The sequence below is a fragment of the Antrostomus carolinensis genome, unplaced genomic scaffold (genome assembly GCF_000700745.2).
Source record: "Antrostomus carolinensis isolate BGI_N321 unplaced genomic scaffold, ASM70074v2 scaffold3744, whole genome shotgun sequence".
Taxonomy (NCBI): Eukaryota; Metazoa; Chordata; class Aves; order Caprimulgiformes; family Caprimulgidae; genus Antrostomus; species Antrostomus carolinensis.
Genome location: NW_010311239.1, coordinates 18,778 through 40,555, shown reverse-complemented (window position 1 = coordinate 40,555; position 21,778 = coordinate 18,778). Strand labels below are relative to the sequence as shown.

Sequence of the window (21,778 nt, the reverse complement as noted above, 5' to 3'; positions counted from 1 at the left end):
CTGAAGTTATTTTTCATTTCTGGGAACAAATCATTTATTTGGATTTTCATATATCAGGATCACAGAGATTTGCCACAGTCAGATTTTAATTTTAGTTACATCTGAGCTGGCTTATATATTAGGGCACACAGTTTTGCATGAGAGCATCTTCTAAAATCTGTAATTGGTGTGGAACACTGACACGCACAGAATACATCTGACAAGGTCCACAGAGTTAGGTTCAGTTTCGCTGATCAACATCTATGCTGCAGATTAACTGAATCTTTTGCGGCATTACAAGCCCTCCAGAATTCATTAGTGTACTTTCCCTTCCCGCTAACCATTCCGACCTTCAGCGCGGCCATCGCCGCTTCCTTGGTCTGGCCCCGAGGGGCTGAAACACGGACTCTTTTCCACTGCTGCAGTAACAACAGAAATGAGAAGTGTATCTTAAAACTGCTCAGGAGCGTGTATGTTGGCAATTACTGTCTTGCCCTCTTTAGCACTGTTGGGGATTTCTGTCTCCTTTCTTTGTACCTGGAAAGCTCCATTTAAACTGCAAGCTGAAATATGGTCCGTGCCTTCAAAGCAAGAGAACTAGAGTACTATACCGGTGAGTGATTATCATACAATAGAAGCTGGTATATATAATGAGGCTTGGCATGGATTTTTCTCAGAAGTTGGCTCACAGATGCAGCTAGCACAGTAAATCATTGTATTAAAAGTGGGGAAGGGGGACAAACACATGAAGGAAAGCAATGCCAGCTCTTGGGAGCTGGGTGCACAGTACCTTTAATACAATGCCATAATCAATGACAAGCAGATTCCTGAGGCGCCGCCTTTGCCCCCCGTAAGGGCGCGCGTACAGGTTGCAAGTCAGCAGCAAAGCAGCCTTCTCGCGCTTCTCGGGCAGTGGATGGGACCACAGCCCAGGGCCAGGGAAATAGCTCTGTTCACTGGTCTGCTGTTTCCCTGGCCCAGCTCCACTGAAGTTCTTAGTAAGGTTTGTCATGCTGAATAGGAGAAGACAAAGGTTTGGCAGCAGGGACAGCAGAGAGGAAGGAGAACACGGGAACACTCCATGTGTCCAACTCCCAAAGACAACTTTCATCTGAGAATCAGAAATGGAAAGGACGCTTCCCTTCAGCCCAGTAAGGACTGGGACTTGTGACACACCTGCTCTTCTTGTGCTTCTCACCACCAGCAGCAGCTCTCCTCCCTTGCCACAGGTGCTGGCTGCAGCTGGGTGCTTGCCGCAGCCCAGGCACCGCAGAGAGGTGCTGCTGGGAATCCCTCTCATCATTTTTGTTGTGCTGAAGTCTGTGCATTGAAAGGTTGAACACTGCAACACCTAAGTACTCGGCTGATTTGATCCTTCTGCTTGACAGCTAGACCACTGTAAATGATTAGCTGAATAGGAGCAGTACCATCACCAAGTGCTTGTTTAGTTTCATGTTTATTTCATGTCCTCTTTTATTGCATTTTCTCCTGTTTCTCTTCTGCTCTTTCTATCGCCTCTCCTGTCATTTCTTTCCAAGCTTGCTCTGATGTGTGCTTCTCAGAAACCATCTTTGCCTTTGTCATTACTCCAGCCCTTACTTTCTCTGTGCCTTTGATCCAAAAGAACTTAACACTTTCTCCTCTCGCAGGCTCCAGTTCCCTCGTTTCCTTTTATTCTTACTTCTTACTCCTTGCTTCATTCCTTTCCTTTCTAAATCATATCTCTGCCCACTACTTCCAGCTTTTCCTCTTCCTTATTCTCCTGCATTACTTAAAAAATATGCATAAATCTCTCTTCCTTCCTTTCTTCTCTGAAATAAACTCATTAATAAAGCAGCCCTATTCATTGTGCTATCTTACTGTAGTTGCTCTTGGCTCACCTTTCCCCTTACAAAAGATCTGAATGGGACGGATCTCCTCTCATTAGACCAGACTCTTTCATGGTGCCCTCAAGCACCCCCCAGCACAGCTCACACTCGAACAGGGGTCAGGGACTGCCTTTTTGTTTGCCCAGTGCAGACATTTGGTTTGCACAGGGAGGTTCTGGTCCGTGGCAAAGGTTGGTAGGCATTGATAAATAACACATGTAGTATAGTAAGTGGTATTGATAATGATTCTGCTTCCTGGCGAAACCCCTGCCTTTAGCTTGTCTTCTCAGCCTGGCAATACCTGTTGTCTTAGCTCCTCTACTGCTCACCTGTGCCAGCACTTCCCTCCAAGAACAGAAATACCCAGAGTTAGAAGGGTCAGTCACAACCGCAAGGACATTTTGAAGAGGGAAGAAATCGCCACAATTAGCATTAAATTCCCCAAAGCAAGACCGCATCGAATGAAGCAGCGTCCTTTTCACTTACCTGGCCCTGGGATGGAGGAACGGGCCGAGCGGTGCAAGGCAGAGGCATTTCACAGGCGTATGACCGATGGCATCGGTTGGCTTCTGAGGTGCGACCGTGTGGGCAGGACGCAGGAGGGGCCTTCCCTGCTGGCAGCACAGGCCAGGCACCTGCACTCGGGGGAAACCTGAGTCACGAGGCTTTACTGCATCGCTGTGTTTACAAGCCCTGAGTAATGACGCTTGGAGAACAATGAGGCTGTTACGTATGGCCACAAAATAAAAGAAGTTTACGCATCTACATGATAAAAAAAGTTCCAAAGAATTTAATGTAGATATTATTTATACATACACTTTGTAAGTAGGAATATGGCAGACGGTTGAATTAGTACATAAAGTTTTATTTAAAGTTTTCCCCCTACAAGCAAGCTTCATTTACACAGTCTAGTACTGTACAAAATTTACATTCTTTGTGTGACTTATTCAGTTAGCACTTTCCTTGGTCATGCCTTCCTGAAAGATAGAAAGATTTACATACAGTCCTCATAAATCTTTAAATTATCTTGGTTAAAAAAAGAACCACTTAAAAGGACAACAAATATCCTTTAAAAATGGTACGTTTCAGTAGAGACAGGTGACAGTCAGTGTTTAATGGCAGACCTTATCCTGATCTTAAATGTCATTAAAGGTTTCCTCATTCAGTATCTTAACAGTTTCCTTTTTATATATATTCATCTTTATATACTCTCAACAGGAAAGGAAAAAAAAAAAGTCATGATTGCACCAAATATATTTTACAAGAGATCCCTTGGATCTGAACAATATAAATAAATACAAAACCAACTAAGATTGCACTATATAGTAGAAATGGATCGAGATTCAGGATATACACTCCACCTTTATGAGTTCCTTAGTGATGCTCACTGGAAAACTCCCGAACAGCACATTCAAATATTAGCATCTTCAGATAATTATTTTGTTTAAACAATTTTTTTTCCAGGCGTGCAGCTACCTCATCAATTGGGTTATTTTATTTGCTCGGTATCAGTCTTTACTGCATTACTCCAATTTTACAACCATGTAATTCTGCTGCAAGCAAGAGAGTTGCACTGCAATAAAACTGGACTGATGGCAGAGAGAAACAGTCCCATGATATTTGCTCTCCATTATTTATATTGCTCTCAAGCTTCAACATATAGTGTAATTTCTGTGTACATCTGTCCTCTTTCTATTTTGCAAAGCAAATAATTAATTCTTCCTCCCATCCATTGCGTCTGCAGCAGAACCCAACTTCCAGAAGTTGCCTGCTCCTTGCTTAATGCGTTAGTACTGAGTCCTATTGTGAAGGGTCTGAGTCTCCTTTGCCTTTTGTCTGGTGCGGCCAGTTACAACTACGCAAATTAAAGGCCAGATTCTTAGCCGACGTACCAAAGTACATCTATTGGCCTGAATGGAGCGATGTCAGTTTATACCAGTGACGAGAAGAGTCCTGAGGGTAATGGATGCAGCACCAGTCAACCACAATGGAAGAAAATTATGCATATACTTTGCTGAGGTGTAGATAATTATGTTAACTGCAAGGTGGTGAAGAATCAGGCTCTGATTTTGTCACTGCTTTTGCAAAGCCAGGACAGAAAGACATAAGTTTAAAACACAGAGAGCCTGATTTGTGTGAACAACTATGGGTTCATGAAGCAAGTCTTAAATGCTAACTAGTCCCATGTGGTAGCGTTCTCAACTCGCTTTGCAATGTGTAAATTACACAGGCTCTAAGGCAGTGGAAAGTCTAGCCTCATATTACTTTGGATCAATAGTAAAAATCTTTCAGTGTACATTTTAAGATCAAACACACAGGAGTAATTTAACTACTTACTAGCGTCTCTCCAAAATTGTGCATAATCATTTAAGAGTCCAAAGTAATACATTTATAGTTAAATGCAGTCTTCGTGTCTTTGGAAGCAATGAGCACGGATGCTCCTATCTAACCAGGTTGGTGAAAAGTAAGTAAGGGTTCTGGTGCTTCGTTAAGTGGTCATAGAAATAACTTCCCTTAAGAACCCAGAATTTAAGGTGTAGGACCAAATTTCTGTTATACTAATGTAAAAACAGTCATCCCATGTGATTTCAGTGAAATGACTCTGACTTTACACAAGTGTGATTATAAGAATGTGATCCTAATCCTTAAACTGCTATTGCAAGAAGTGCTCTGTAAAGCATGGCTTTCATTGTAGTCTGCTTTCCGCACCACTTAGACATGGGGACTTTGAAGGCAGAGCGTATTAGATGCCAAGCTGTGCAAAATCTGAATGATATTTCTTTACCTTTTATAATCTTCTGATGCTGTACTGCTTGCAGAGCATGTGAAGTAGCTGTAGGTTAGGATTACAGAGGAGGAGACAATTCTGCAATGTAGTGTGAGCTTTCCACTATCTGAATTCTGAAGCATTCATGAAAACAACATCCTCATGACTTCAACACAGATCACATGCAGGTAGATACAATGCACAATACTGATCTTGTCTCTTCAGGCTGTATTTGAACATTTAGCCTTCATTTTTCTTAAAGTTAAATTTAATGTGAGGAATATCTCTGCAGCAGGAAAAAGTTAAAATCAGTTTGAAATGGCAGTCTGTCAGCATGTAATGTTCGGTGTGTTTTAGCTGCTTGCTTCTTAAGACACCAGCATCTATTTGAGATGGGACACTTGTTTTTTGTTTTCTTTTAATTTGCTCCTAAAGCATAAATATGGAATAAGGGGTCAATTACGGTAGCTTTGTTTTAGGAAGAATCCTGTTCTAATAAAATATTTACGTCACCCGTCATTATTTTCCCAAATGCAATCAGTGTTCGTGTCAGTGCTCCTTGACTATCATTTGTTGTACGGTACGCAGGCTGGCAATATGACAGTCGAACAAGCAGGTCCTGCAAGTGGCTCAGCAACATCTCCTTCTAGTTCTGTCCAAGTCCCTTTCTCAGGACTATAGCAAATAGTAGAAGATTTGTAGGCCCCCTGTAACAGAACAAAAAGCCATATTAAATGTGGCGCAAGCAAAATTCAAGTCACACCTCAGCTTTAAAGACAAAAAGCCACTTTCCAAAGTGACACATGGTTTTGGGCCCTAACTTAAGAGCCCTTCAAGAGGTATGGTGTTCATATGGGCTGAGTGCCCAGCCTCTGCAAATCAGGCTCCTTAACAAGCACCTTATAAGCAGAGTTATAGGCATACAGTCCTGTTGATCACTTTTGCCAAATTACGTCTAATTTTTATATTAGCCCATTCAGTGAATACAATCTGATAATAACTCATTTAAATAGAAAAGCACAAAGGTGGAATACTCCATGTTCTCAACAAGTTGAAAACCAAACCAAAACCTGCCCCTGAAGCTACTTCATCCCTCATCTCCTCTCTGACCCATCTGAGTAATACACACACTGGCTGCAAGAGCTCAGAAGGAATGGCAGGGTCATTGCAGAAAGCAGGTACACACCATACTCCAGCTGTAGCCTCCTACAAGGTAAATACTGTCGTCAAGGACCGCGCAGCCAGGGCCACTGCGACCCTCCAGAATAGGAGTCTGGAGGATATTCCACTGGTCACCTTTCGGATCATAGCATTCCACAAGCATTACATCAAGATGGGAGAAACCTGGATGACAGCATTGAGGAAAGAGAACATGCATTATGACATACTGGTTTATTATCTGGTTTACTGTTAAATTTATTAAATTACAGTTACAATTATATTATTACTATTATCACATCATTTTTAAAGCTTCTTCTAGAAAATACAACCATATACATTTAAGCCATCTTCTGTAATGTTAACGGCTCATTATTTCAGTTCCACTAAATCTGTTGAAAGCTTTTACCATTAGTTCTACAGTCTTCTACAAATCACAAGTACATATAAAAGCTGAACAGATCAGAAAGTAACACTCAGTAATAACCTATCAATGATGAAAGCAGATTCAAGTGATATTCCTCCTCATCTATCAGTGTTAATGTGAGTTTGAGCATGTAGGAAAAGACTGTCCCTGCAGTCTTTCTCAAAGGTCAGCAGATCTAATCTATTCCAAAATCAACAGATTAAATCTCGCACAGAAGTCAATGTCTAATGAGTCAAGGTAGAGCTAAGCCAACAGATGCCACTTTGTTCCAGAGGGACAAGGTGCTTAGCATGACAGACGTGATGTTCAGGACCAGTTTCAATTTTCAAGCTGATTTAAGGTGTAGCCTAAGTATGCAGCTGTGATGTGACAGTCTTTACAGCAACAGAAAATGTAACAAAACAGTGGCCCCATCCTTTCCTGACAGACCAAAAAGGCTCCGTGTGGCTGCTGCTTTGCAATCACCGAAGGGCAGATGGGTTTCAGCTCAACACTCTCAAATTGTATACATTAGTATCAGTTAAGTGAGTTGAACATAGACATAGAATCCAGGAGTCCTGGTTCCCGCTCCAACAGACGTTTCCCTGTCTCAAACTACCTTCTTTATCAGAGCACCACAGTAAAGTTATGGCTTTCTTAATATGCTAGGATGCTTTACTTGACACTACTGTCTTTTCCATCAAGGTATGACAGAAAAGAGAAGTTAAGATTTTCTGGAAAAGGGCACTTGGTGATATTCATCCTTCACAATGATGCTGCTTGTACAAGTACTATTTATGTCAAGAATGAACAGCTGTGATTAAATAATTTTTCATTGCCGTAAAGTTTTCAAGGGTCCACAGAAAGGCCACTGCTATGCACCCAGAATATGTCAAAAGCTCCGCAATAACCTGCAGTATGCACATGACCAGCTGCGATGGAGTAAAGGCACTGCTGACACTAGTACACAGCTCCAGCCTCACAAAGGAGGGCTTCGCCGTGGAGCCCTGCTGTTCCTCCCTGGCTAGAGAATTTGTAGCATTTCATCTGCACTTCAGTCCCCTCTCTCCTCCCTTCCCTTGCAGTTTCTCCTTTTGTTTGTACAGAAGAAACTAGTTTTCTTCTCTCAGACAGCCACAGCTTTCCAGAAGCTTAGATGTTAAATACCTCTGCCAACAGCAGGCAATTCACACATAACAGAGGCACCTAGGGCAACAGTTGGAGAGGCAAAAATGCAATGTAAGTTCCTTTTTTTCCAAAGGATGGTAGGTGGAACTGGGTGAAAAAAAGGACAGGAGCAATTCAACCCTATGCAAACCAGTGCATAGGGGGTGTGATATGTCGACTTCTACTTACCTAAGAGAAAAAGCAAACACTGTGGAGCTCCGCAACCTCTACAAAATTTGCAGGTGCACGTGTGCTGGCAGCTTTTACGCCCTTCGCCCTGTAAAGTCCAGTCCAGGAACACCTAACACAACTGGTGGTGGGGAGTGGAGGCACAGCAGCCCTGTACCTGGCTGCAGGGGTTTATGCCACCAGTACCATTTACCAGGGAAAATTTACATCTGAGACTTTATCCCCTACATGCTCCACAGGCACTCAGATCTTCAAAAGCAGCCTGTGGCTTGAGAGTCTCATGGGGACTCGGGTGCCGGAGTCATCCAGGCACATGGCCTGGTGTTTCTGGCAGCTAACATCACTTTTTCTTTTGCATTACAATTTTGTTGTTGTGAGGCTTTTTTTTTTTTTTAAGCAAGAAATGAGAAAGAAGAAAAAAATGTGAATATAAACTGTCAAATATTGTCATGGGACAAAAGAAGCATGAGCTGTGCTTTTTGTCTAAGTGGCTGGATTAAGCAGAATCTCTTTAGCAGTAATAGCAATGGCATGTAGGTATTAAGACAAAAATACCAGATGCCTAAGCAGTACTTATTTTAATATGAGACCTTTTCAAAAGATTAAAACAAGAGACCTCAAAAAATAATTATAATTAACAAGCTACATTTAATACTTAAAAGAGATCTAAAGAGCCTAGTCCTAATATTTAATGGCTGGAGGGTTGTTTTTTTTTTTCCTCTCTTCATTAAATCAGGAGCTTGTTGCTCTGAATAAAGCTCTCTCTAACTGCACAGTTTGGAAAATGATCTACAGAGGAAAATATTGCTGGTACTTTCGGGTCAAAGAATAATCTGTTTGTTTCACTGAATTCTTGGTAATGACAAATTGTCCATGCCTTTGAGTAATGGAAGCTCCCATTTTTATTATCTAAAGCATTCATTACTCATATATTTAATGTACTGTTATAATTTTAAAATAATTTGCATTAAATGTTTTTAAAATTGCTGGCTCAAGTGTCCTGTTAAATTGTGTTGCCTGGTTTTTAATGTATTTAACAATGACTGTCTAACAACAATATTCTTTATCAGGAGATGGGAGACACCGAAATGCTTTTTCACTATTAAAAATGTGACCTTTCAAATGGTTTCCTCCAATTGCATAGAGTCGATCATTCATTACAGCCAAAGTGTGGATGGCTCGCTTTGTGTTCATGTCCTGTTTTCGGGCCCAGACGTCCATCACAGGGTCATAACAGTACAGCCAGGGGACATACTCTCCATTGTGAACACCTCCTGCAAAGTAAGTATGTCTCTGTTCAGTGTTTCCAGACATAATTAGTATAAACATGTGCATCTGAGGCTTCAGGGGGGGGTTTTTGTTGTTGTTTTGGGGTTTTTTTGTTATATAGCAGGAATTATAAAATACACTGGCCTGAAATATATATTTTGCCATTGTGAACAGCTCCTGCATGGGCTGCCAAAGGTTGTGGTAACGAAGACACGTAACGCCACTCGTTTGTCTCCAGATTGTAGCACTCCACGCTGGACAAGTAGCCAGTTTCATTTCTTCCACCGATTACGTACAAGTTCTTGTCAAGGCGACAGGCGTAGAAACTGGCTCTCCTGGAGGACAGGGCAGAACAAAACCAAACAAGCCAACAACAAACCAATTAGCCACGTCAAACATGTTTTTTCCTCTCCAGCTGACTCCTTCAACTAAGATAGCTGCTCCTTCAAATGCTACTGCAGAGAAAAGTGTCCAGGAGCTTCACATGCTTACAGCTATCCTAGACACTGTGGCTGCTTTGCTAATTAAATACACGCTCCACATCAAATAAATACTTCATTTTTGGTGTCAAAACAATTAAGCACACATAAACTTGGCAGAAAATACCCCTTTTCAAAGCTGTTTGTTGCTTCTTCACACCCGTGAGAGATAAAAAGGAGTTCATTAATGTTTGGGGCATTACCTTGTAAGGGATGTAACAACTCAGTAAGACAAAGTGAAAAATGAGGTAGATAATGTAACAATAATAAATTATCTTGACATTCACTTTCTTTATGGTCCTTCAAGGGTCATTGTTCCCAATTTAGTAAGAGAACCACATCATCAAAATTTTTCTTCAATTATCATTTTTTTCTTCTTTCTGCAGTGCTGCAAATAGAACAACTTTCCTTATGCTAGGCACAGTATTACATTTCCGCCCTTTAACTCAAAAGAGGTCTGTCCCCATCCAGCTAACTCTGAGGAAAGTTTTAGCCACCTGTCCGCTTTAACATCCAACTCAGGTGTGCAGGAACATAATCAATTTTTCTGGACAGGACTGGTAGGCATATATGAGTTTGTCTTCCTCATGCCTCCAAAATTAATAGTGAGTTTCTATTGCTGAAGTAAAAATAGAGCAGTAGACAATTTTGAGAGACCCTGTTTAGTGTAATCCACTTTCAGGGAAATCTCCCTGGATTATTCAGCAGCAAGAAGGTTTACTAGGGTAGAGGCCTTTAATTTTAAGCTGCAATGACATGAGAAAGAAAACTGCAAAAGAGCACAGTTAGGCTGGGATGAAGACCGGTACAAAACGCTGAATGACAAGAATCGTCAGCCCCAAACCTCAGCTTTTCTCCCAGGTGAAACCAGCGAGCCCAGAGACAAGCTGGCAGGTCAGGCATGGCAAGGTCTAGCTCTGACAGCTCCTGCAAAGCAGGCACGCTGGAGTGTGGCTGCAGCTTGCCAAACCCTGCTCCGTGGCTGACACAATGTGCTCCGGTTCCTGCCCAGGCACCCAAATTTGAATCCAGGAGCAGCTGCATATTGCACTCCTGAATCACATGGTAAATCTTGCAGGGCTGATAGTCACCTGCACCATCAAGGGCTCAATCCTGCAGATCTCTGCAAGGCATTCAGGTTGAGCAGTGGTCCACGTACAGAGCACAACACCCTGCAATTAGCAGCACCAGTATGTCCCAGCTCCTCCCCAGGCTTCCCTCTAGTCACCCCGTGACCAGGAGAGCTAGCAAAGCCTGGTGCGCCCTGTCTCTAACCTGTCATCTAACCAGGTACACATTCAGGAGCATTTCCTTCAGTGAAGGCACACAGAAAATCTCTCTCCAGCTGCCTTCACCCAGCTGCCTTTTTTCACAAAATCTGTAATACGTTTTAACATTTTGGAGACATTTCCCTCTTTATTAAATGTGGCTGAGACTGGGTGGTGGTTTGGAAGTTGGGAGGAGAGGTCAGGCAGACACGAAGATACAGCCATGGAAACAGTAGGGCTGGCTGGGCATTCAGGGCGCACATCTGACACAATGCTGCCTGTTTCTTGCCTTATTTTTTTTATTTGGTGCACACTTGACAGGCCTCTCACCAATCAGGGTCACTGAGCACCTCTACTTCTTTGCTTTCACCTTGCCTGTACATGGGCAACTTGGACAGTGCAGGACAGCACCCCTTCTCGAGTGGGAACACCAGCACAGGGATGAAGCTACTGAAAAAAAAAGATGCAAATAGGAGGACAGGAATACTACTAAGTGCCTCCAGCTCAACTGATGAATTAAATAAGACCATGTAATTTATCTGTCAATGGGCAGATAGGAGCTGATGGCATACATTGCTCTGCATGGTCGGGCAGCAAATTGTGCATCTATGTTTTTAGCCTGATTTTCTATGGAAACAAAGCTTATTTGATTACACTGTATGTGTATCCATGTCTGCCTGAGTATTGTTTCCTCAACAAAAAACCTGCTCACTGATTTCACTCTGATTTGACAGAAGGTATAGGTGTTAGAGGCAATCAAGGCCTACGTGACAGGCCAGAGGCAAGACAGCCTGTAGCAGCCACAAAAGTAGGAAAAGCTGCAGAGGTCACACTCTATCAGACACCAGAGAACCTGCACGGGCAGGCACACGTTCTCCGAACCTCCTGTGTCTGGCAGGTGCAAGGCACAAACCCACAGGGCGCCTGTTGTCAATGCTTGGGGTGCTCACGCGTCTGCCCGTCTGTCCTCATGCACCTCCTCCAACAAACCCATTAACGAACTGCTCTCACTGTGGTTCTTACAGTTCATGTTTAATAAACAAAGGTGGGTACAACTAGGATTTCATTGACATTATTCTGTACATGTACTCCTGGTTTCATCCACACAGTGTCACTATAAGGAGCAAAAATGAAAGCATCAGCATGCTTCACTCTTCTGCTTGGATGTGAATATTCACTAAGTAGCTCCTGTCACAAATATTTTAAGCTTTTTGGCTTTTTACTTTTCAATGACACAGTGTGTAAGGGGCATGCTGTTAAGTGATTACTTTTTAAACTACTGTAAAATATGATTCAGATTGAAATATAATACAGCAATCTTTGCATGACAACTTTTGCCACCAAACTGGGGAGACACTATCCATTCTAATCAGCTAACTGGAATGCACCTCAGGATCTGCATATGGAAAAGATGACAATTATTTTGTGGTTTTCTCCAAGACTTTCAAATACTCGACATTCACTGGTCTCTGAAATGCTTTTCCTTCACAACTCTTCACTCAATAATCAACCCAACAAACTTCTCCTAAGTACACACACGTAAAAGTGAAGATTTCCTTCTGATTTCCACAGATGATTAATTTATGCCCTGAAACAAGAAACAGAACTACTAGTCTGAGTTTTAAAACTACCAATGCTATTACTGATCATCGCAATATCTGGACCTGATTTCAGAGTCACTTTTAGAGTGTATGCTTTGCTTTTTAAATATTAAAGTCATCTTAATAAGGGTTAACATTACTATTATCAAAGTCAAAGACTAAAATGAGATGGGAAATTGCGTTATCTCTTTTTCCGCTGCTTCTTTTCTCAGTTCACTCGGCCTCAATGAGGACGCTGACCTGCTCACTTCCACTTGTGCTTCTTCAGGCCCTGGTGCAATGTCATGTTTTTTTGCTGGTCTTTAATAAAACCTTTTAACTCGGAATGTAAGAAAAAAGAAAACATTTTAAATGTTATTATATTCCACACACTTTGTCCTGCTCTGGGCTGAGCTGGCAAGATGCAACAGTACTGACTGAGGTGTCAGTACTGTTGCATCAATGCAACAGATGCAACAAGTTCAGATCCGTCTGCCACAAAGACCACTCCTTCAGCAGGCACGTTAGTCTAACTGAACTGCTCTCCAAAAGGCATCCCAAAGGCATCCCATTGTTACTGCATCATCGGGCAGACGTGTATTTCAAAAGCTGAGGAGTCATTTGCTGCTTCTCTAAACAACGAATACCTGAAAATAGTACATACTTTTTAAAAGCATGTATTTTTGAGATGTTCCTCAAATAAAAAGATACCAAACCTGGCTTTAAGGAAAATACACCGATGGCTCTGAATCCATAACAAGATTAGACTTTTCTTTATAGGTCATACAGTAAAATCAATCAGATATGGATTTTAGCATATGAGATAAAAGTTTGCTCATAAAATATTTCATACAGATTTTCAACTTGAGAATATACTGCCTGTGAATGAGACCCACATTTACCTGGCAGTCATTTCAAAGGAGCTATTATAGTCTATCTAGCCAATTATTCTCAGGCTAAAATTCCTAAGTAGGTTTTGACTTGATGGACCATAATGACTCAGAAAAACGCATTAAACAGTCTGTCTTGTCAATGGTGCCTGCATATGCCAGCAGAGACGGGGCGTGACCCTGTAGTCCTAGGGGGAAAAAAATAGCCTGTTGACTTTAATGGGAACTTTATCTGACTAAGGGAGCTGGGAAAGGAGACTGCAGAAAAGCTCTCTCGTTTGTATGATCTTCTAAAAACTGGGCCAGACCCTACCTCTAAAGGCTACAACAGCTCTCAGGAAGTCATAAATGATTAAAAACAATTCAGAAAGTCATTTGGAATTCCCTGTTTTCCAACAGTAGCCCCAATGCTTAGGAGCCTTTATAGAAAAATAATGGGCAAATGGGTGAATTATGTATCCTGAACAAAAGAGGTGACAATTAACATTTTCATAGCGAAGCCCCTTGCAGAAGAAACTATGCGTAAGTGGACCATTACATTTAAATAACACTGTAAAGTGCTGAGGTGCTAATGCATTGCAATTTATCACTGGGCAGCTGCTAAGCAATCACAATGCGCAGCAGAGTTTTCACCTGTGGAGGTGGAAAATCTCCTACTGTCTGCTCTCTCCTACTCCTGCCTTCTGAGGTTTGTCAGCAAATAAATCCATCTATTCAGACAGCTGTACATGGACCTCAAGAGTTTTTCTTGCAGATACCCAGAGGGCGTAATGAGGACACAGATCTGGTTCCACAGAAGAGCTTCAGGCTCCATACAAACAAACACTAGTCAGCCTCCCGGTTCCCTGAGGATGACCTGCATGGCGACGTTCAATCTCACGCACACCTCCCGTCTGCCCTGCGCCAACACCTGAGCTGGCAGTGACTCAGTCCAGGGAGCGGAACCAGAGGGGTAGGTGACCCTCTGTTTTAAGGTAAATAACCCAGTTGTGGGGTTGCCCCACAGTGCTGGCAGGAGGCAAAGAGAAACCAGAGACTATGATGAATTGTGATCCTCTTCTTATCTCTCTTTATATGGCTAATTTTATCAGTTCACTCAGCTCCAACAGGGGACTTCCTCAGATCTGTCCCACCTGTGTTTTTCCATGCAGTGGTACAATGCAGTATTTTTTGGTGACAAGTATCTGCACGTGGGTCTGCAAATGGACTTAGGTCAAAGCCCTGATTTCAGCTAAATAAAGCCAATTTTCTTCCCAGTAGATAGAATAGCACTGTGTTTTGGATTTAGTATGGGATTTGGTACGAGAAGAATGTTGATAATATACTAATGCTTTTAGTTTTTGCTAAGAAATCCAGGACTTTTCAACTTCTCATATTTTCCTAGTGTGTATGTGCTCAAGAAGGAGTTGTGCAAGCTGGGTAGGAGCATTGCAAGAGCAACAGACCCAGTTTGGCCAACAAGATATTCCACATCACATAACATCATGTTCATTATATAAATGAGGGTTGGCTGGAAAGTTCGCTCTCTTCTGAGATTGCTATCTGGGAATGGGCTGGGCATTGGTCACTGAGTGTTGAGCAACTGTACTGTGCAGTATATCCTATTTGTACATCCTATTATTACTATTATAATAATTATTATTTTAATTTTATTTTACTTCACTTATTAAGTTGTTTTTGTCTCAACCTACAAATGTCCTTACCTTTACCCCTTCAATTCTCTCCCTTGTTCCCTGGGGTGGGGAAGAGTGAGAGTGCAGCTGTGTGGTGTTCGGCTGCTGGCCCGGTTAAACCACAACAGTCAATCAAATCAAATCCTGAACGAAGGCCCTTCCAAAACTCTACAGATGGACATTTTACCTCTGAAAATTTGAAAAAACAGCCATATTTCCATGCATCTTGTCATATACACTTGAATTGCAAGGCTGCACTGAGTTCAATATATTTAGGATTGCCAGACACCTGAACACCAGGGGCAGCCAACAGAAAATGAGCTATAATACTGACAGCACACAGAATAAGGAAAGTGCCTTAGGAAGGTGGTGTGAGATCTCTTGTACATTAGATCCATGAGAAGATGGGTGATGAACTGAAGGATGGACATTGAATGCTCTTTTGTAAAACAACATTACATTGAATCTTCTGCTTTTCACATTCTTCTTAGGAAACATGCATCAGTCAGTTCAGGTTTGGGGGACTTCTTACCTGCCAAGATATGCTTTGGGATCCAGAATTAAGTTTACGCCATCTTTACTAGTCATTGCTCAAGTCTACATGTTCCTCTGCTCTTTGGTACACAGTTAAGATTAAAATGTATGACACTCGAATATGCATTAGCTGACAGCAATGTCACTCAAAGACAACCTAGGATTAAGAGTCCTCTGACCAGGTCAGTCATGTTGAGGAGAGGCCTTCATGGCCAGGATGAGGTCAACATGTGAAGGTTTCAGTTCCCTATAAGATAACTGACTACGTGCTGCTTATTTACTGCAAACTCATCATAACAGTTGAGTCAGGGAACATGACAGGACACTATGAAGACTTCAGAAAAATCCTTCAGACCATACTCAGGCAACCAGTGATTGCACAAAGTCCATGGTTATTTTGCATGAGTTAGCACTGCAGGATTTGGCATCTGGAGTTTTGAATTTGGAAAGTTTAAAAAAATTAGGAGACAAATGGGACACAACTGCATGCTGCAGTTTTATCTGTCATTTTCAATACTTCTGTAGGCCTCCTTACTCCCAGAACTAAGACAAACTTCAGCTGCTTCTAGGATGATAAAACATATATTGAACAACATGTAGTAGTAGGTTTTTACCTCTCTTGCATGGGTGGAAGTTGTATCCAGCTGTTAAACCTGGGATCGTATCGGCTAACAAAGTTTGTACTGTGTTTCCCTGTAAAGATAGATTATTTTGACACTCAGCTGTTTGTTTCATGTATTTAACATCATGATTGTAATATATATTACATATATTTCACAAGATGACAGCTTTTATGAAGGGTTCCCCCTTTTACAACAATGTATGATTACACTGTGTACAGTAATAATTCAACAAATGGGGCACTGCAAGGTTTGAATTAGCAATTGTTAGCAGTAAAAGCAGATAAGAGATTATTCTTGCTCTCTGTAATAACATCTTGAAAATGTGTATTTAAATTTACTTATAGACGCTGTAGTACTTTCACAGCCACAATAAATCACAGCACTAAACAAAATTACTGCCCAAAAGAGGGCATCCCCATGGTATTTTTATGACTAGGGTATTTTGCGTCAGGTAAAAAAATCAAAGGGAGAACATGTGCTTTTCTTTCTCCTCACATCATCTCTATGTGGAACATGCAAAAAAAGCCTTGTGCAAATAACCAGGAGCTGCAGAAGCCATCACCATGGGGTATGCAGTGTTTGCACTAGATGGTTTATTCTACTATGTACTTTCAGTGTTAAGTTAGAAGAAATTACACATGTGCATCGAAGGGGGAATACACTCTTCGAGTTTTATTCCAAGTGTGTTAGCTAAAATATGAAACATGAGCAACATACACCAGTTAACTAGTTTATCTCTGCTGTCAAGACCAAGAACTGTATTCCTGTCTTCACAATATTAAGATTTCACCTTATTTTACATGCAGATTGACATCAAAGCAAGAAAACTGAAGCAAGAGAGTGTATGGCAATTTCCTGTAACACCTGAGACTTCAACAGATGAGGATCTCAGAAACAGAAAACTTTGTTTATGTATCTGTGACTAAAAAATTGAATTAGAGGCTTCACAGGCCAGCAGAATAACCCAACTGCATATGTCACAGTTCTATAAATGGTCACTGGGTATTCTACAAGGTGAATATTTTTGCATCGGAAAAGCCTCTGTAGGATTGGCTCGCTTTGCTTCCTTCATTCCACACTTACTTCTGCATGTGTAAATAGACCATCAAGACCGTAGATGAGAATAATGATACAGCTAGACTTTATTTAAGATCATGTTCTACAAGGAAACAGAGAAAGAAACCATGTTGTCCACTCTGTCTGGAAGCGAGCTAATTCCCTCGCTATGTATATGCCTGTTCTATATGAGAAGGGTAAAGCATAAGACTGATGAATAATGCAGTGTTTGGCTTCAAATCCAGCATGGTGCCTAATGAAGACCAAAGCCCTTTATGCTGAGCACCACTCAAACGCACCTCCAGACACAGGGAGAGATCCCCACACACTAAGGGGAACTGGTCATTTTGCCACTGGGTTCAGTGAAGTGAGGCTTCGCTCTTGGTCCCTATCTGAATTCCTTCAGTCTATACAGAGAATTTAGAAAAAGAGGCACTGAGAGATATATATTCAAGGAACAGTAAAACAGCAGGTATATGACTGGCTCTAGGTCTCACTATTTAGGACATTTCTATTTCAAAAAGCAGGATTTCAAAACAATATAAGTATTGATTGTACATTTGCACTTCTAGTAGGAGGTTTTAATGCTGCCACATTCACTACATCTTTCAGAGTTACTGGGGACTTCAGTGGTCACTGGTTATATAGCCTCTGTTTAACTGTTGTCATACAAACCTGTGATTTGGGGACCTTGGTTTCCTAACACAATATGTGTCATACACATATCCACTACAAATGCCAGGTATGTAGAAGATTGTATAGCGCAGGGCAGAAAGAGAAGGGTTTAGTGAGCCTAGAGAGGGAACACAGGATACAAATCTGGTCCCTTCACAGGAAGAGAGATGAAATCAAGCTAGAAGAGGCACAAAGAAGAGCTACTATGGTGACAGGAGGAACAATTAACCTTAACCTTACGGAAGGAGACAAAGAACTTGGGTTGTTGCACCTAGGTAAACAAAAGCTGAAAGGGGATAGGAGTGTTGTCTGTAATACATCGGAGGACCAAACCTCCAGGAGGGGAAAACTATTAAGCTAAAGGCCAACTTTGGCATGAGAACAAGGTGATTTAGACAGTCAAAGAATACATTTTACTGGAAATTAGAATAAGGCTCCTAGTCATTTAGAGCAATTGGATTCTGTAACAGCTTTCCAACAGGAGCAGTGGCGGCTAAAAATCCAACTGTTTTTCGAATGGAGCTCAGAAAATTACAAAATGGGACTACGCAACGCCTACAGATGGCAGGAAAAGGACTTGATGACCCACTTTTAGACTTCAGTTTGAAAGAGAACTGTATCTATTATTTTGCCTTGCTCATCAGTCAGAAGGTTACACAAGTAAGGAAGCACCTGTCAGAACGTAAAAACTGTGAAAAGTGATCAGAAATAAGGATGAGCAAACAAGGACAATGGGACAAAAGGAGGCAGATGCTGGTCTCTGCTCTCTACGTGAAGGTCTCTGCAGCCAAGGTGAAAGGCTCTGAAGTTTATGGAGGTTGGTCTTAAATCCATGCCTGTGTTCTGCAGCCTGATCTTATAAGCATTTACTTGTGCAAGAACCCCTTGTGACTGGAAAAGCACAGCCATAGGAGGCTGTAAAAAAGTGAGAAATAATGTCTCCCACGCTCCCTAGGTTGTCAGGAAGTCAAGGAGCAGCATGGAGAGGACATGGGCACTCCTTGGGGTCTACCCAGCTTCTCAAGAATCAGCCAGTCTGATGGCTAAAGAAATGTGTAGTGCTCCTTCCATTGCCCCCACCTCAAAGATAATTCCTTCCACTGGAAAAAGAGCTGGCACATTCTCATTCAAATCAAAAGCCTTGTAATGCTCTGGCAAGACAGTTCCAGCTAAGCACATGTGAAGCCCCTTCTGTGTTATAGGGATAGCAGACAAGGGCCTTTACACAAATTCAAGCAGGTACATGTGAGCAGTTCCCATGCGGCACATTTAGAGCAAATCAGTTCCGAGAAAGAACTAGCCCAGCAACAGCACAGGATGTAGTTTATGATTTCAGGTCCACTTTTTGTGACAAGTAAGATCCATTTCTCTTGGGGTAAATTAATAAAGATATCAGTATCAACAATGCTCCTACCTCTTTTATTCCTATCTTCTCTACAGAAAAATCACAGCTCTGGTATTCACAGGACAAGGATGCTATTACACATCTTCAGCGACATCTTCAGCTCAGGAGTTGATCTGGGTGACCTTAGACCTAAGGTACTATCTGTCTCATGACCAGTTGTGCTCAACTCCTACCTCAAGTGCCGGATATGTACCCCTTCTAACATCTCCCCATCACCTCGCGACTCAGTTTCCACATCTTTAAATTTTGTATAATGATACTCCTTTTCTTTTACCCTTCCTGTGACGTGGCCATTTAATTATAAACTATCTGGAACAAGGTCTGCATCTTATTACACATATGCCTACCACCAAGCACAACAGGGGCCCTCAGTTGTTGGATGTGGCTGATGCTCCTAAAAATAACTGTCATTAATGATACCATGCTATCTCCTGTTTCATATAAAGAAGATTCAACAACAGAACTGAAGGGCTCTTCTGCTAAGACATTTAGTGATATTTTTAACTACACCGGAAATATGCTTATGGGGTGGACTGGATTGTTTGTCTCAGGTTTTAGGAAGTGAACAGATGTAACAATTTTCTATAATTTGGTTTAGTGCAGATGCTGAAATGGGGCATTCACAATAAAATATATGCAGTATATGTAATTTCAGCTGGATCCTCTGGTGTTTTAAAGTAAAAATGTGTACCTGCAAGCTGTTTTATGGTTTCTCAGTCATAATTATCTCTGTTACACAGACTGCTACAACTACAACTCTTTCTTCGTGTGCAAGCTTTCTAACAATGTCTTGACAATTCTGTAAATTTTGCAAGGCATGGTATTCTCCTTTTGCTTTGCTCAGAAGCCTGTTAAATTGTTTAATTTCTCTTTGCAGTAAATTTATGAAGTAATCAAATCAAAGAAGGTAGCAGCAGATAATCTATATGAGAAGCTCTTGCACAAGACTAAAAAAAGGACCAGTTTAAGAATCTCAGAGTCTAGATAATTAACACATTAACAACTTTAGCTGCAAGTATCTGGTTTGACAATAGAAAGGAAGCATTCATCTACTGCAATTGCATTATTATATTATGACTGGAAGGAGACTGGAAATGAAGGTTAAAATTCTTAACAGCTGCTGCCTGGTGCATGCACTTGAAAGAGTCTGATCTGCTGCCTGTGGCATTTCTCAAGGGATGTGGGAGCTGATGAATGACAGAGATGCTAATGCTAAAGTACCAGATATTTATTACATCAATATCTAAAAGTAGCCTTTACTAGGTTCAGCAATTAGGCTGAGGGCCCTCAGAATCCCCTGCTAATGACTACATTAGCTGACCCGACGGACAGACAGACACAGGAAGGCAAATGCTGCCTCTGCTTTTTAATATTCTGTACATACCATTAGGGTTCCATTGGTCTTCTCCTCCCAGCACAAACAAGAAGTTTTCCACCTCCACAACACAGTGATGGGCGCTGTTATATGGCATAACTGCAAGTAAAGCAAGAATTCTTTGTCAGCTCAGGGCACTGATTCCATCAAGTATTTTCAAAGGTACAAAATACAACTTTGGGATTAAATCTGTACCAAATAATAGGAGAATGCATCACCCCAAGCATGCATGCCCACTGAATTAGCTGCAGATAAAGCCACTTATTAGTAATCTTATGCTATTCAATCTTGCAAATAATTCAGAAAAAAAGCTGCAATTCTGGACTTTCAGTGCCGCCCCCACCTGCCCAACTGCTCCATTTGCTGCTCTAAAAACAGCTTGTAAAAAGGGGTGAAGTTGCCTGATATTTCCCTGAAAATAAGCAGACACTAGGAATCCTAGTATGCTAGGAAACATTAAAAAACCTTAGCCTAGCTTTGTTCTGCTGTAATGTTTCCACAAGAAGAGTCAGTGTGTTCAGTAGCTTTCCATTACACAGCAATGAACAAGCTGCATTTCCATACAGTTTTAAGTTTTTAAATTAAGGTCCTGCTGATTTAATGCCTTTTCCAAATGTATACGCTTAATTTCCTGTACAATGTCATTAGCAGCACAACCACACATTTTCTATTCATCTAATCAGGAAGCCCTTTGTTAACAAAGATCAAAACTGTGGCATTAGGTTTGCAATACCCCTTTTTTTGGAGGTGTTGGCATTTCTATGGACCAAATACAGTTGCAATAATAGATTTTTTTAAAATTTACATTTTCCACTGCAAGTACTAAGAGACATAAATAAGGGCTTATATATACATAATATGTACCTATTATTCTGGTGTGCCATACAGCACTATTGTGATATTATAAGGTAAATGTGAATTTACACAGCACTAGCTATCATACCACATAGAGTAGTTTTGGCCCAGTGACACCAGTAGGAAAAATGATGTCCTTGTTCAGCTCATCATATGGGCACCTTAAATCTAGGTGAGGACAAATGGGGAGGTGATGTGCATGTACAGGCAGGGAACTTATTGCTTGACACGGATCAACAGAGCACTTAGGAAACCAGTGCAGTGGGAAATCAATATGACTCAGGGCCAGCTCTTACTTTGTGCTCTTTTGCCAATGCCAAAAAAAAAAAAAAAAAAAAAAAAAGAGGCAGCCTATCTCACACTTGGATTATTTTGGGTGATATATCTCTCATTTCATTTGTTTTATTATCTTTTATTTTTCTCAGAATGCAGTTGTGCAGTATAGCATATGCAAATAATAATAAGAAGAAATATGCACAGCTTTGTTATTTAGGACACATTTTCTTAGAGATCAAGTGGGCTCATTTAAGCTTCTTACTGAAGTTTTTGCCAAGGCAATGAT

The 21,778-nt window shown here is 41.3% G+C and overlaps 1 protein-coding gene across 1 annotated transcript; it reads right to left on the bottom strand.

Moving 5' to 3' along the window:
• Positions 1 to 2,613: 2,613 nt before the first annotated feature.
• On the bottom strand, positions 2,614 to 20,463 carry KLHL14 (kelch like family member 14). Its single transcript, XM_010166651.1, has 6 exons — positions 20,371 to 20,463; positions 15,842 to 15,920; positions 8,948 to 9,138; positions 8,650 to 8,808; positions 5,801 to 5,958; positions 2,614 to 5,321 (listed from the first exon to the last, which is right to left on the bottom strand). The coding sequence occupies exons 1-6, from the start codon at positions 20,456 to 20,458 to the stop codon at positions 5,181 to 5,183; spliced, it is 816 nt and encodes a 271-aa protein (XP_010164953.1). The 5' UTR covers positions 20,459 to 20,463; the 3' UTR covers positions 2,614 to 5,180.
• Positions 20,464 to 21,778: the final 1,315 nt, after the last annotated feature.

Excerpts from the sequence above, each read along its gene's own strand:
- KLHL14 (XM_010166651.1), bottom strand. The coding sequence starts at position 20,458 with ATGCCATATAACAGCGCCCATCACTGTGTTGTGGAGGTGGAAAACTTC. Across the intron at positions 8,809-8,947 it reads TGGCAAAATATATATTTCAG|GAGGTGTTCACAATGGAGAG; the intron begins GCCAGTGTATTT and ends CTTACTTTGCAG. Across the intron at positions 5,322-5,800 it reads GAGGCTACAGCTGGAGTATG|GGGGCCTACAAATCTTCTAC; the intron begins GTGTGTACCTGC and ends GTTCTGTTACAG.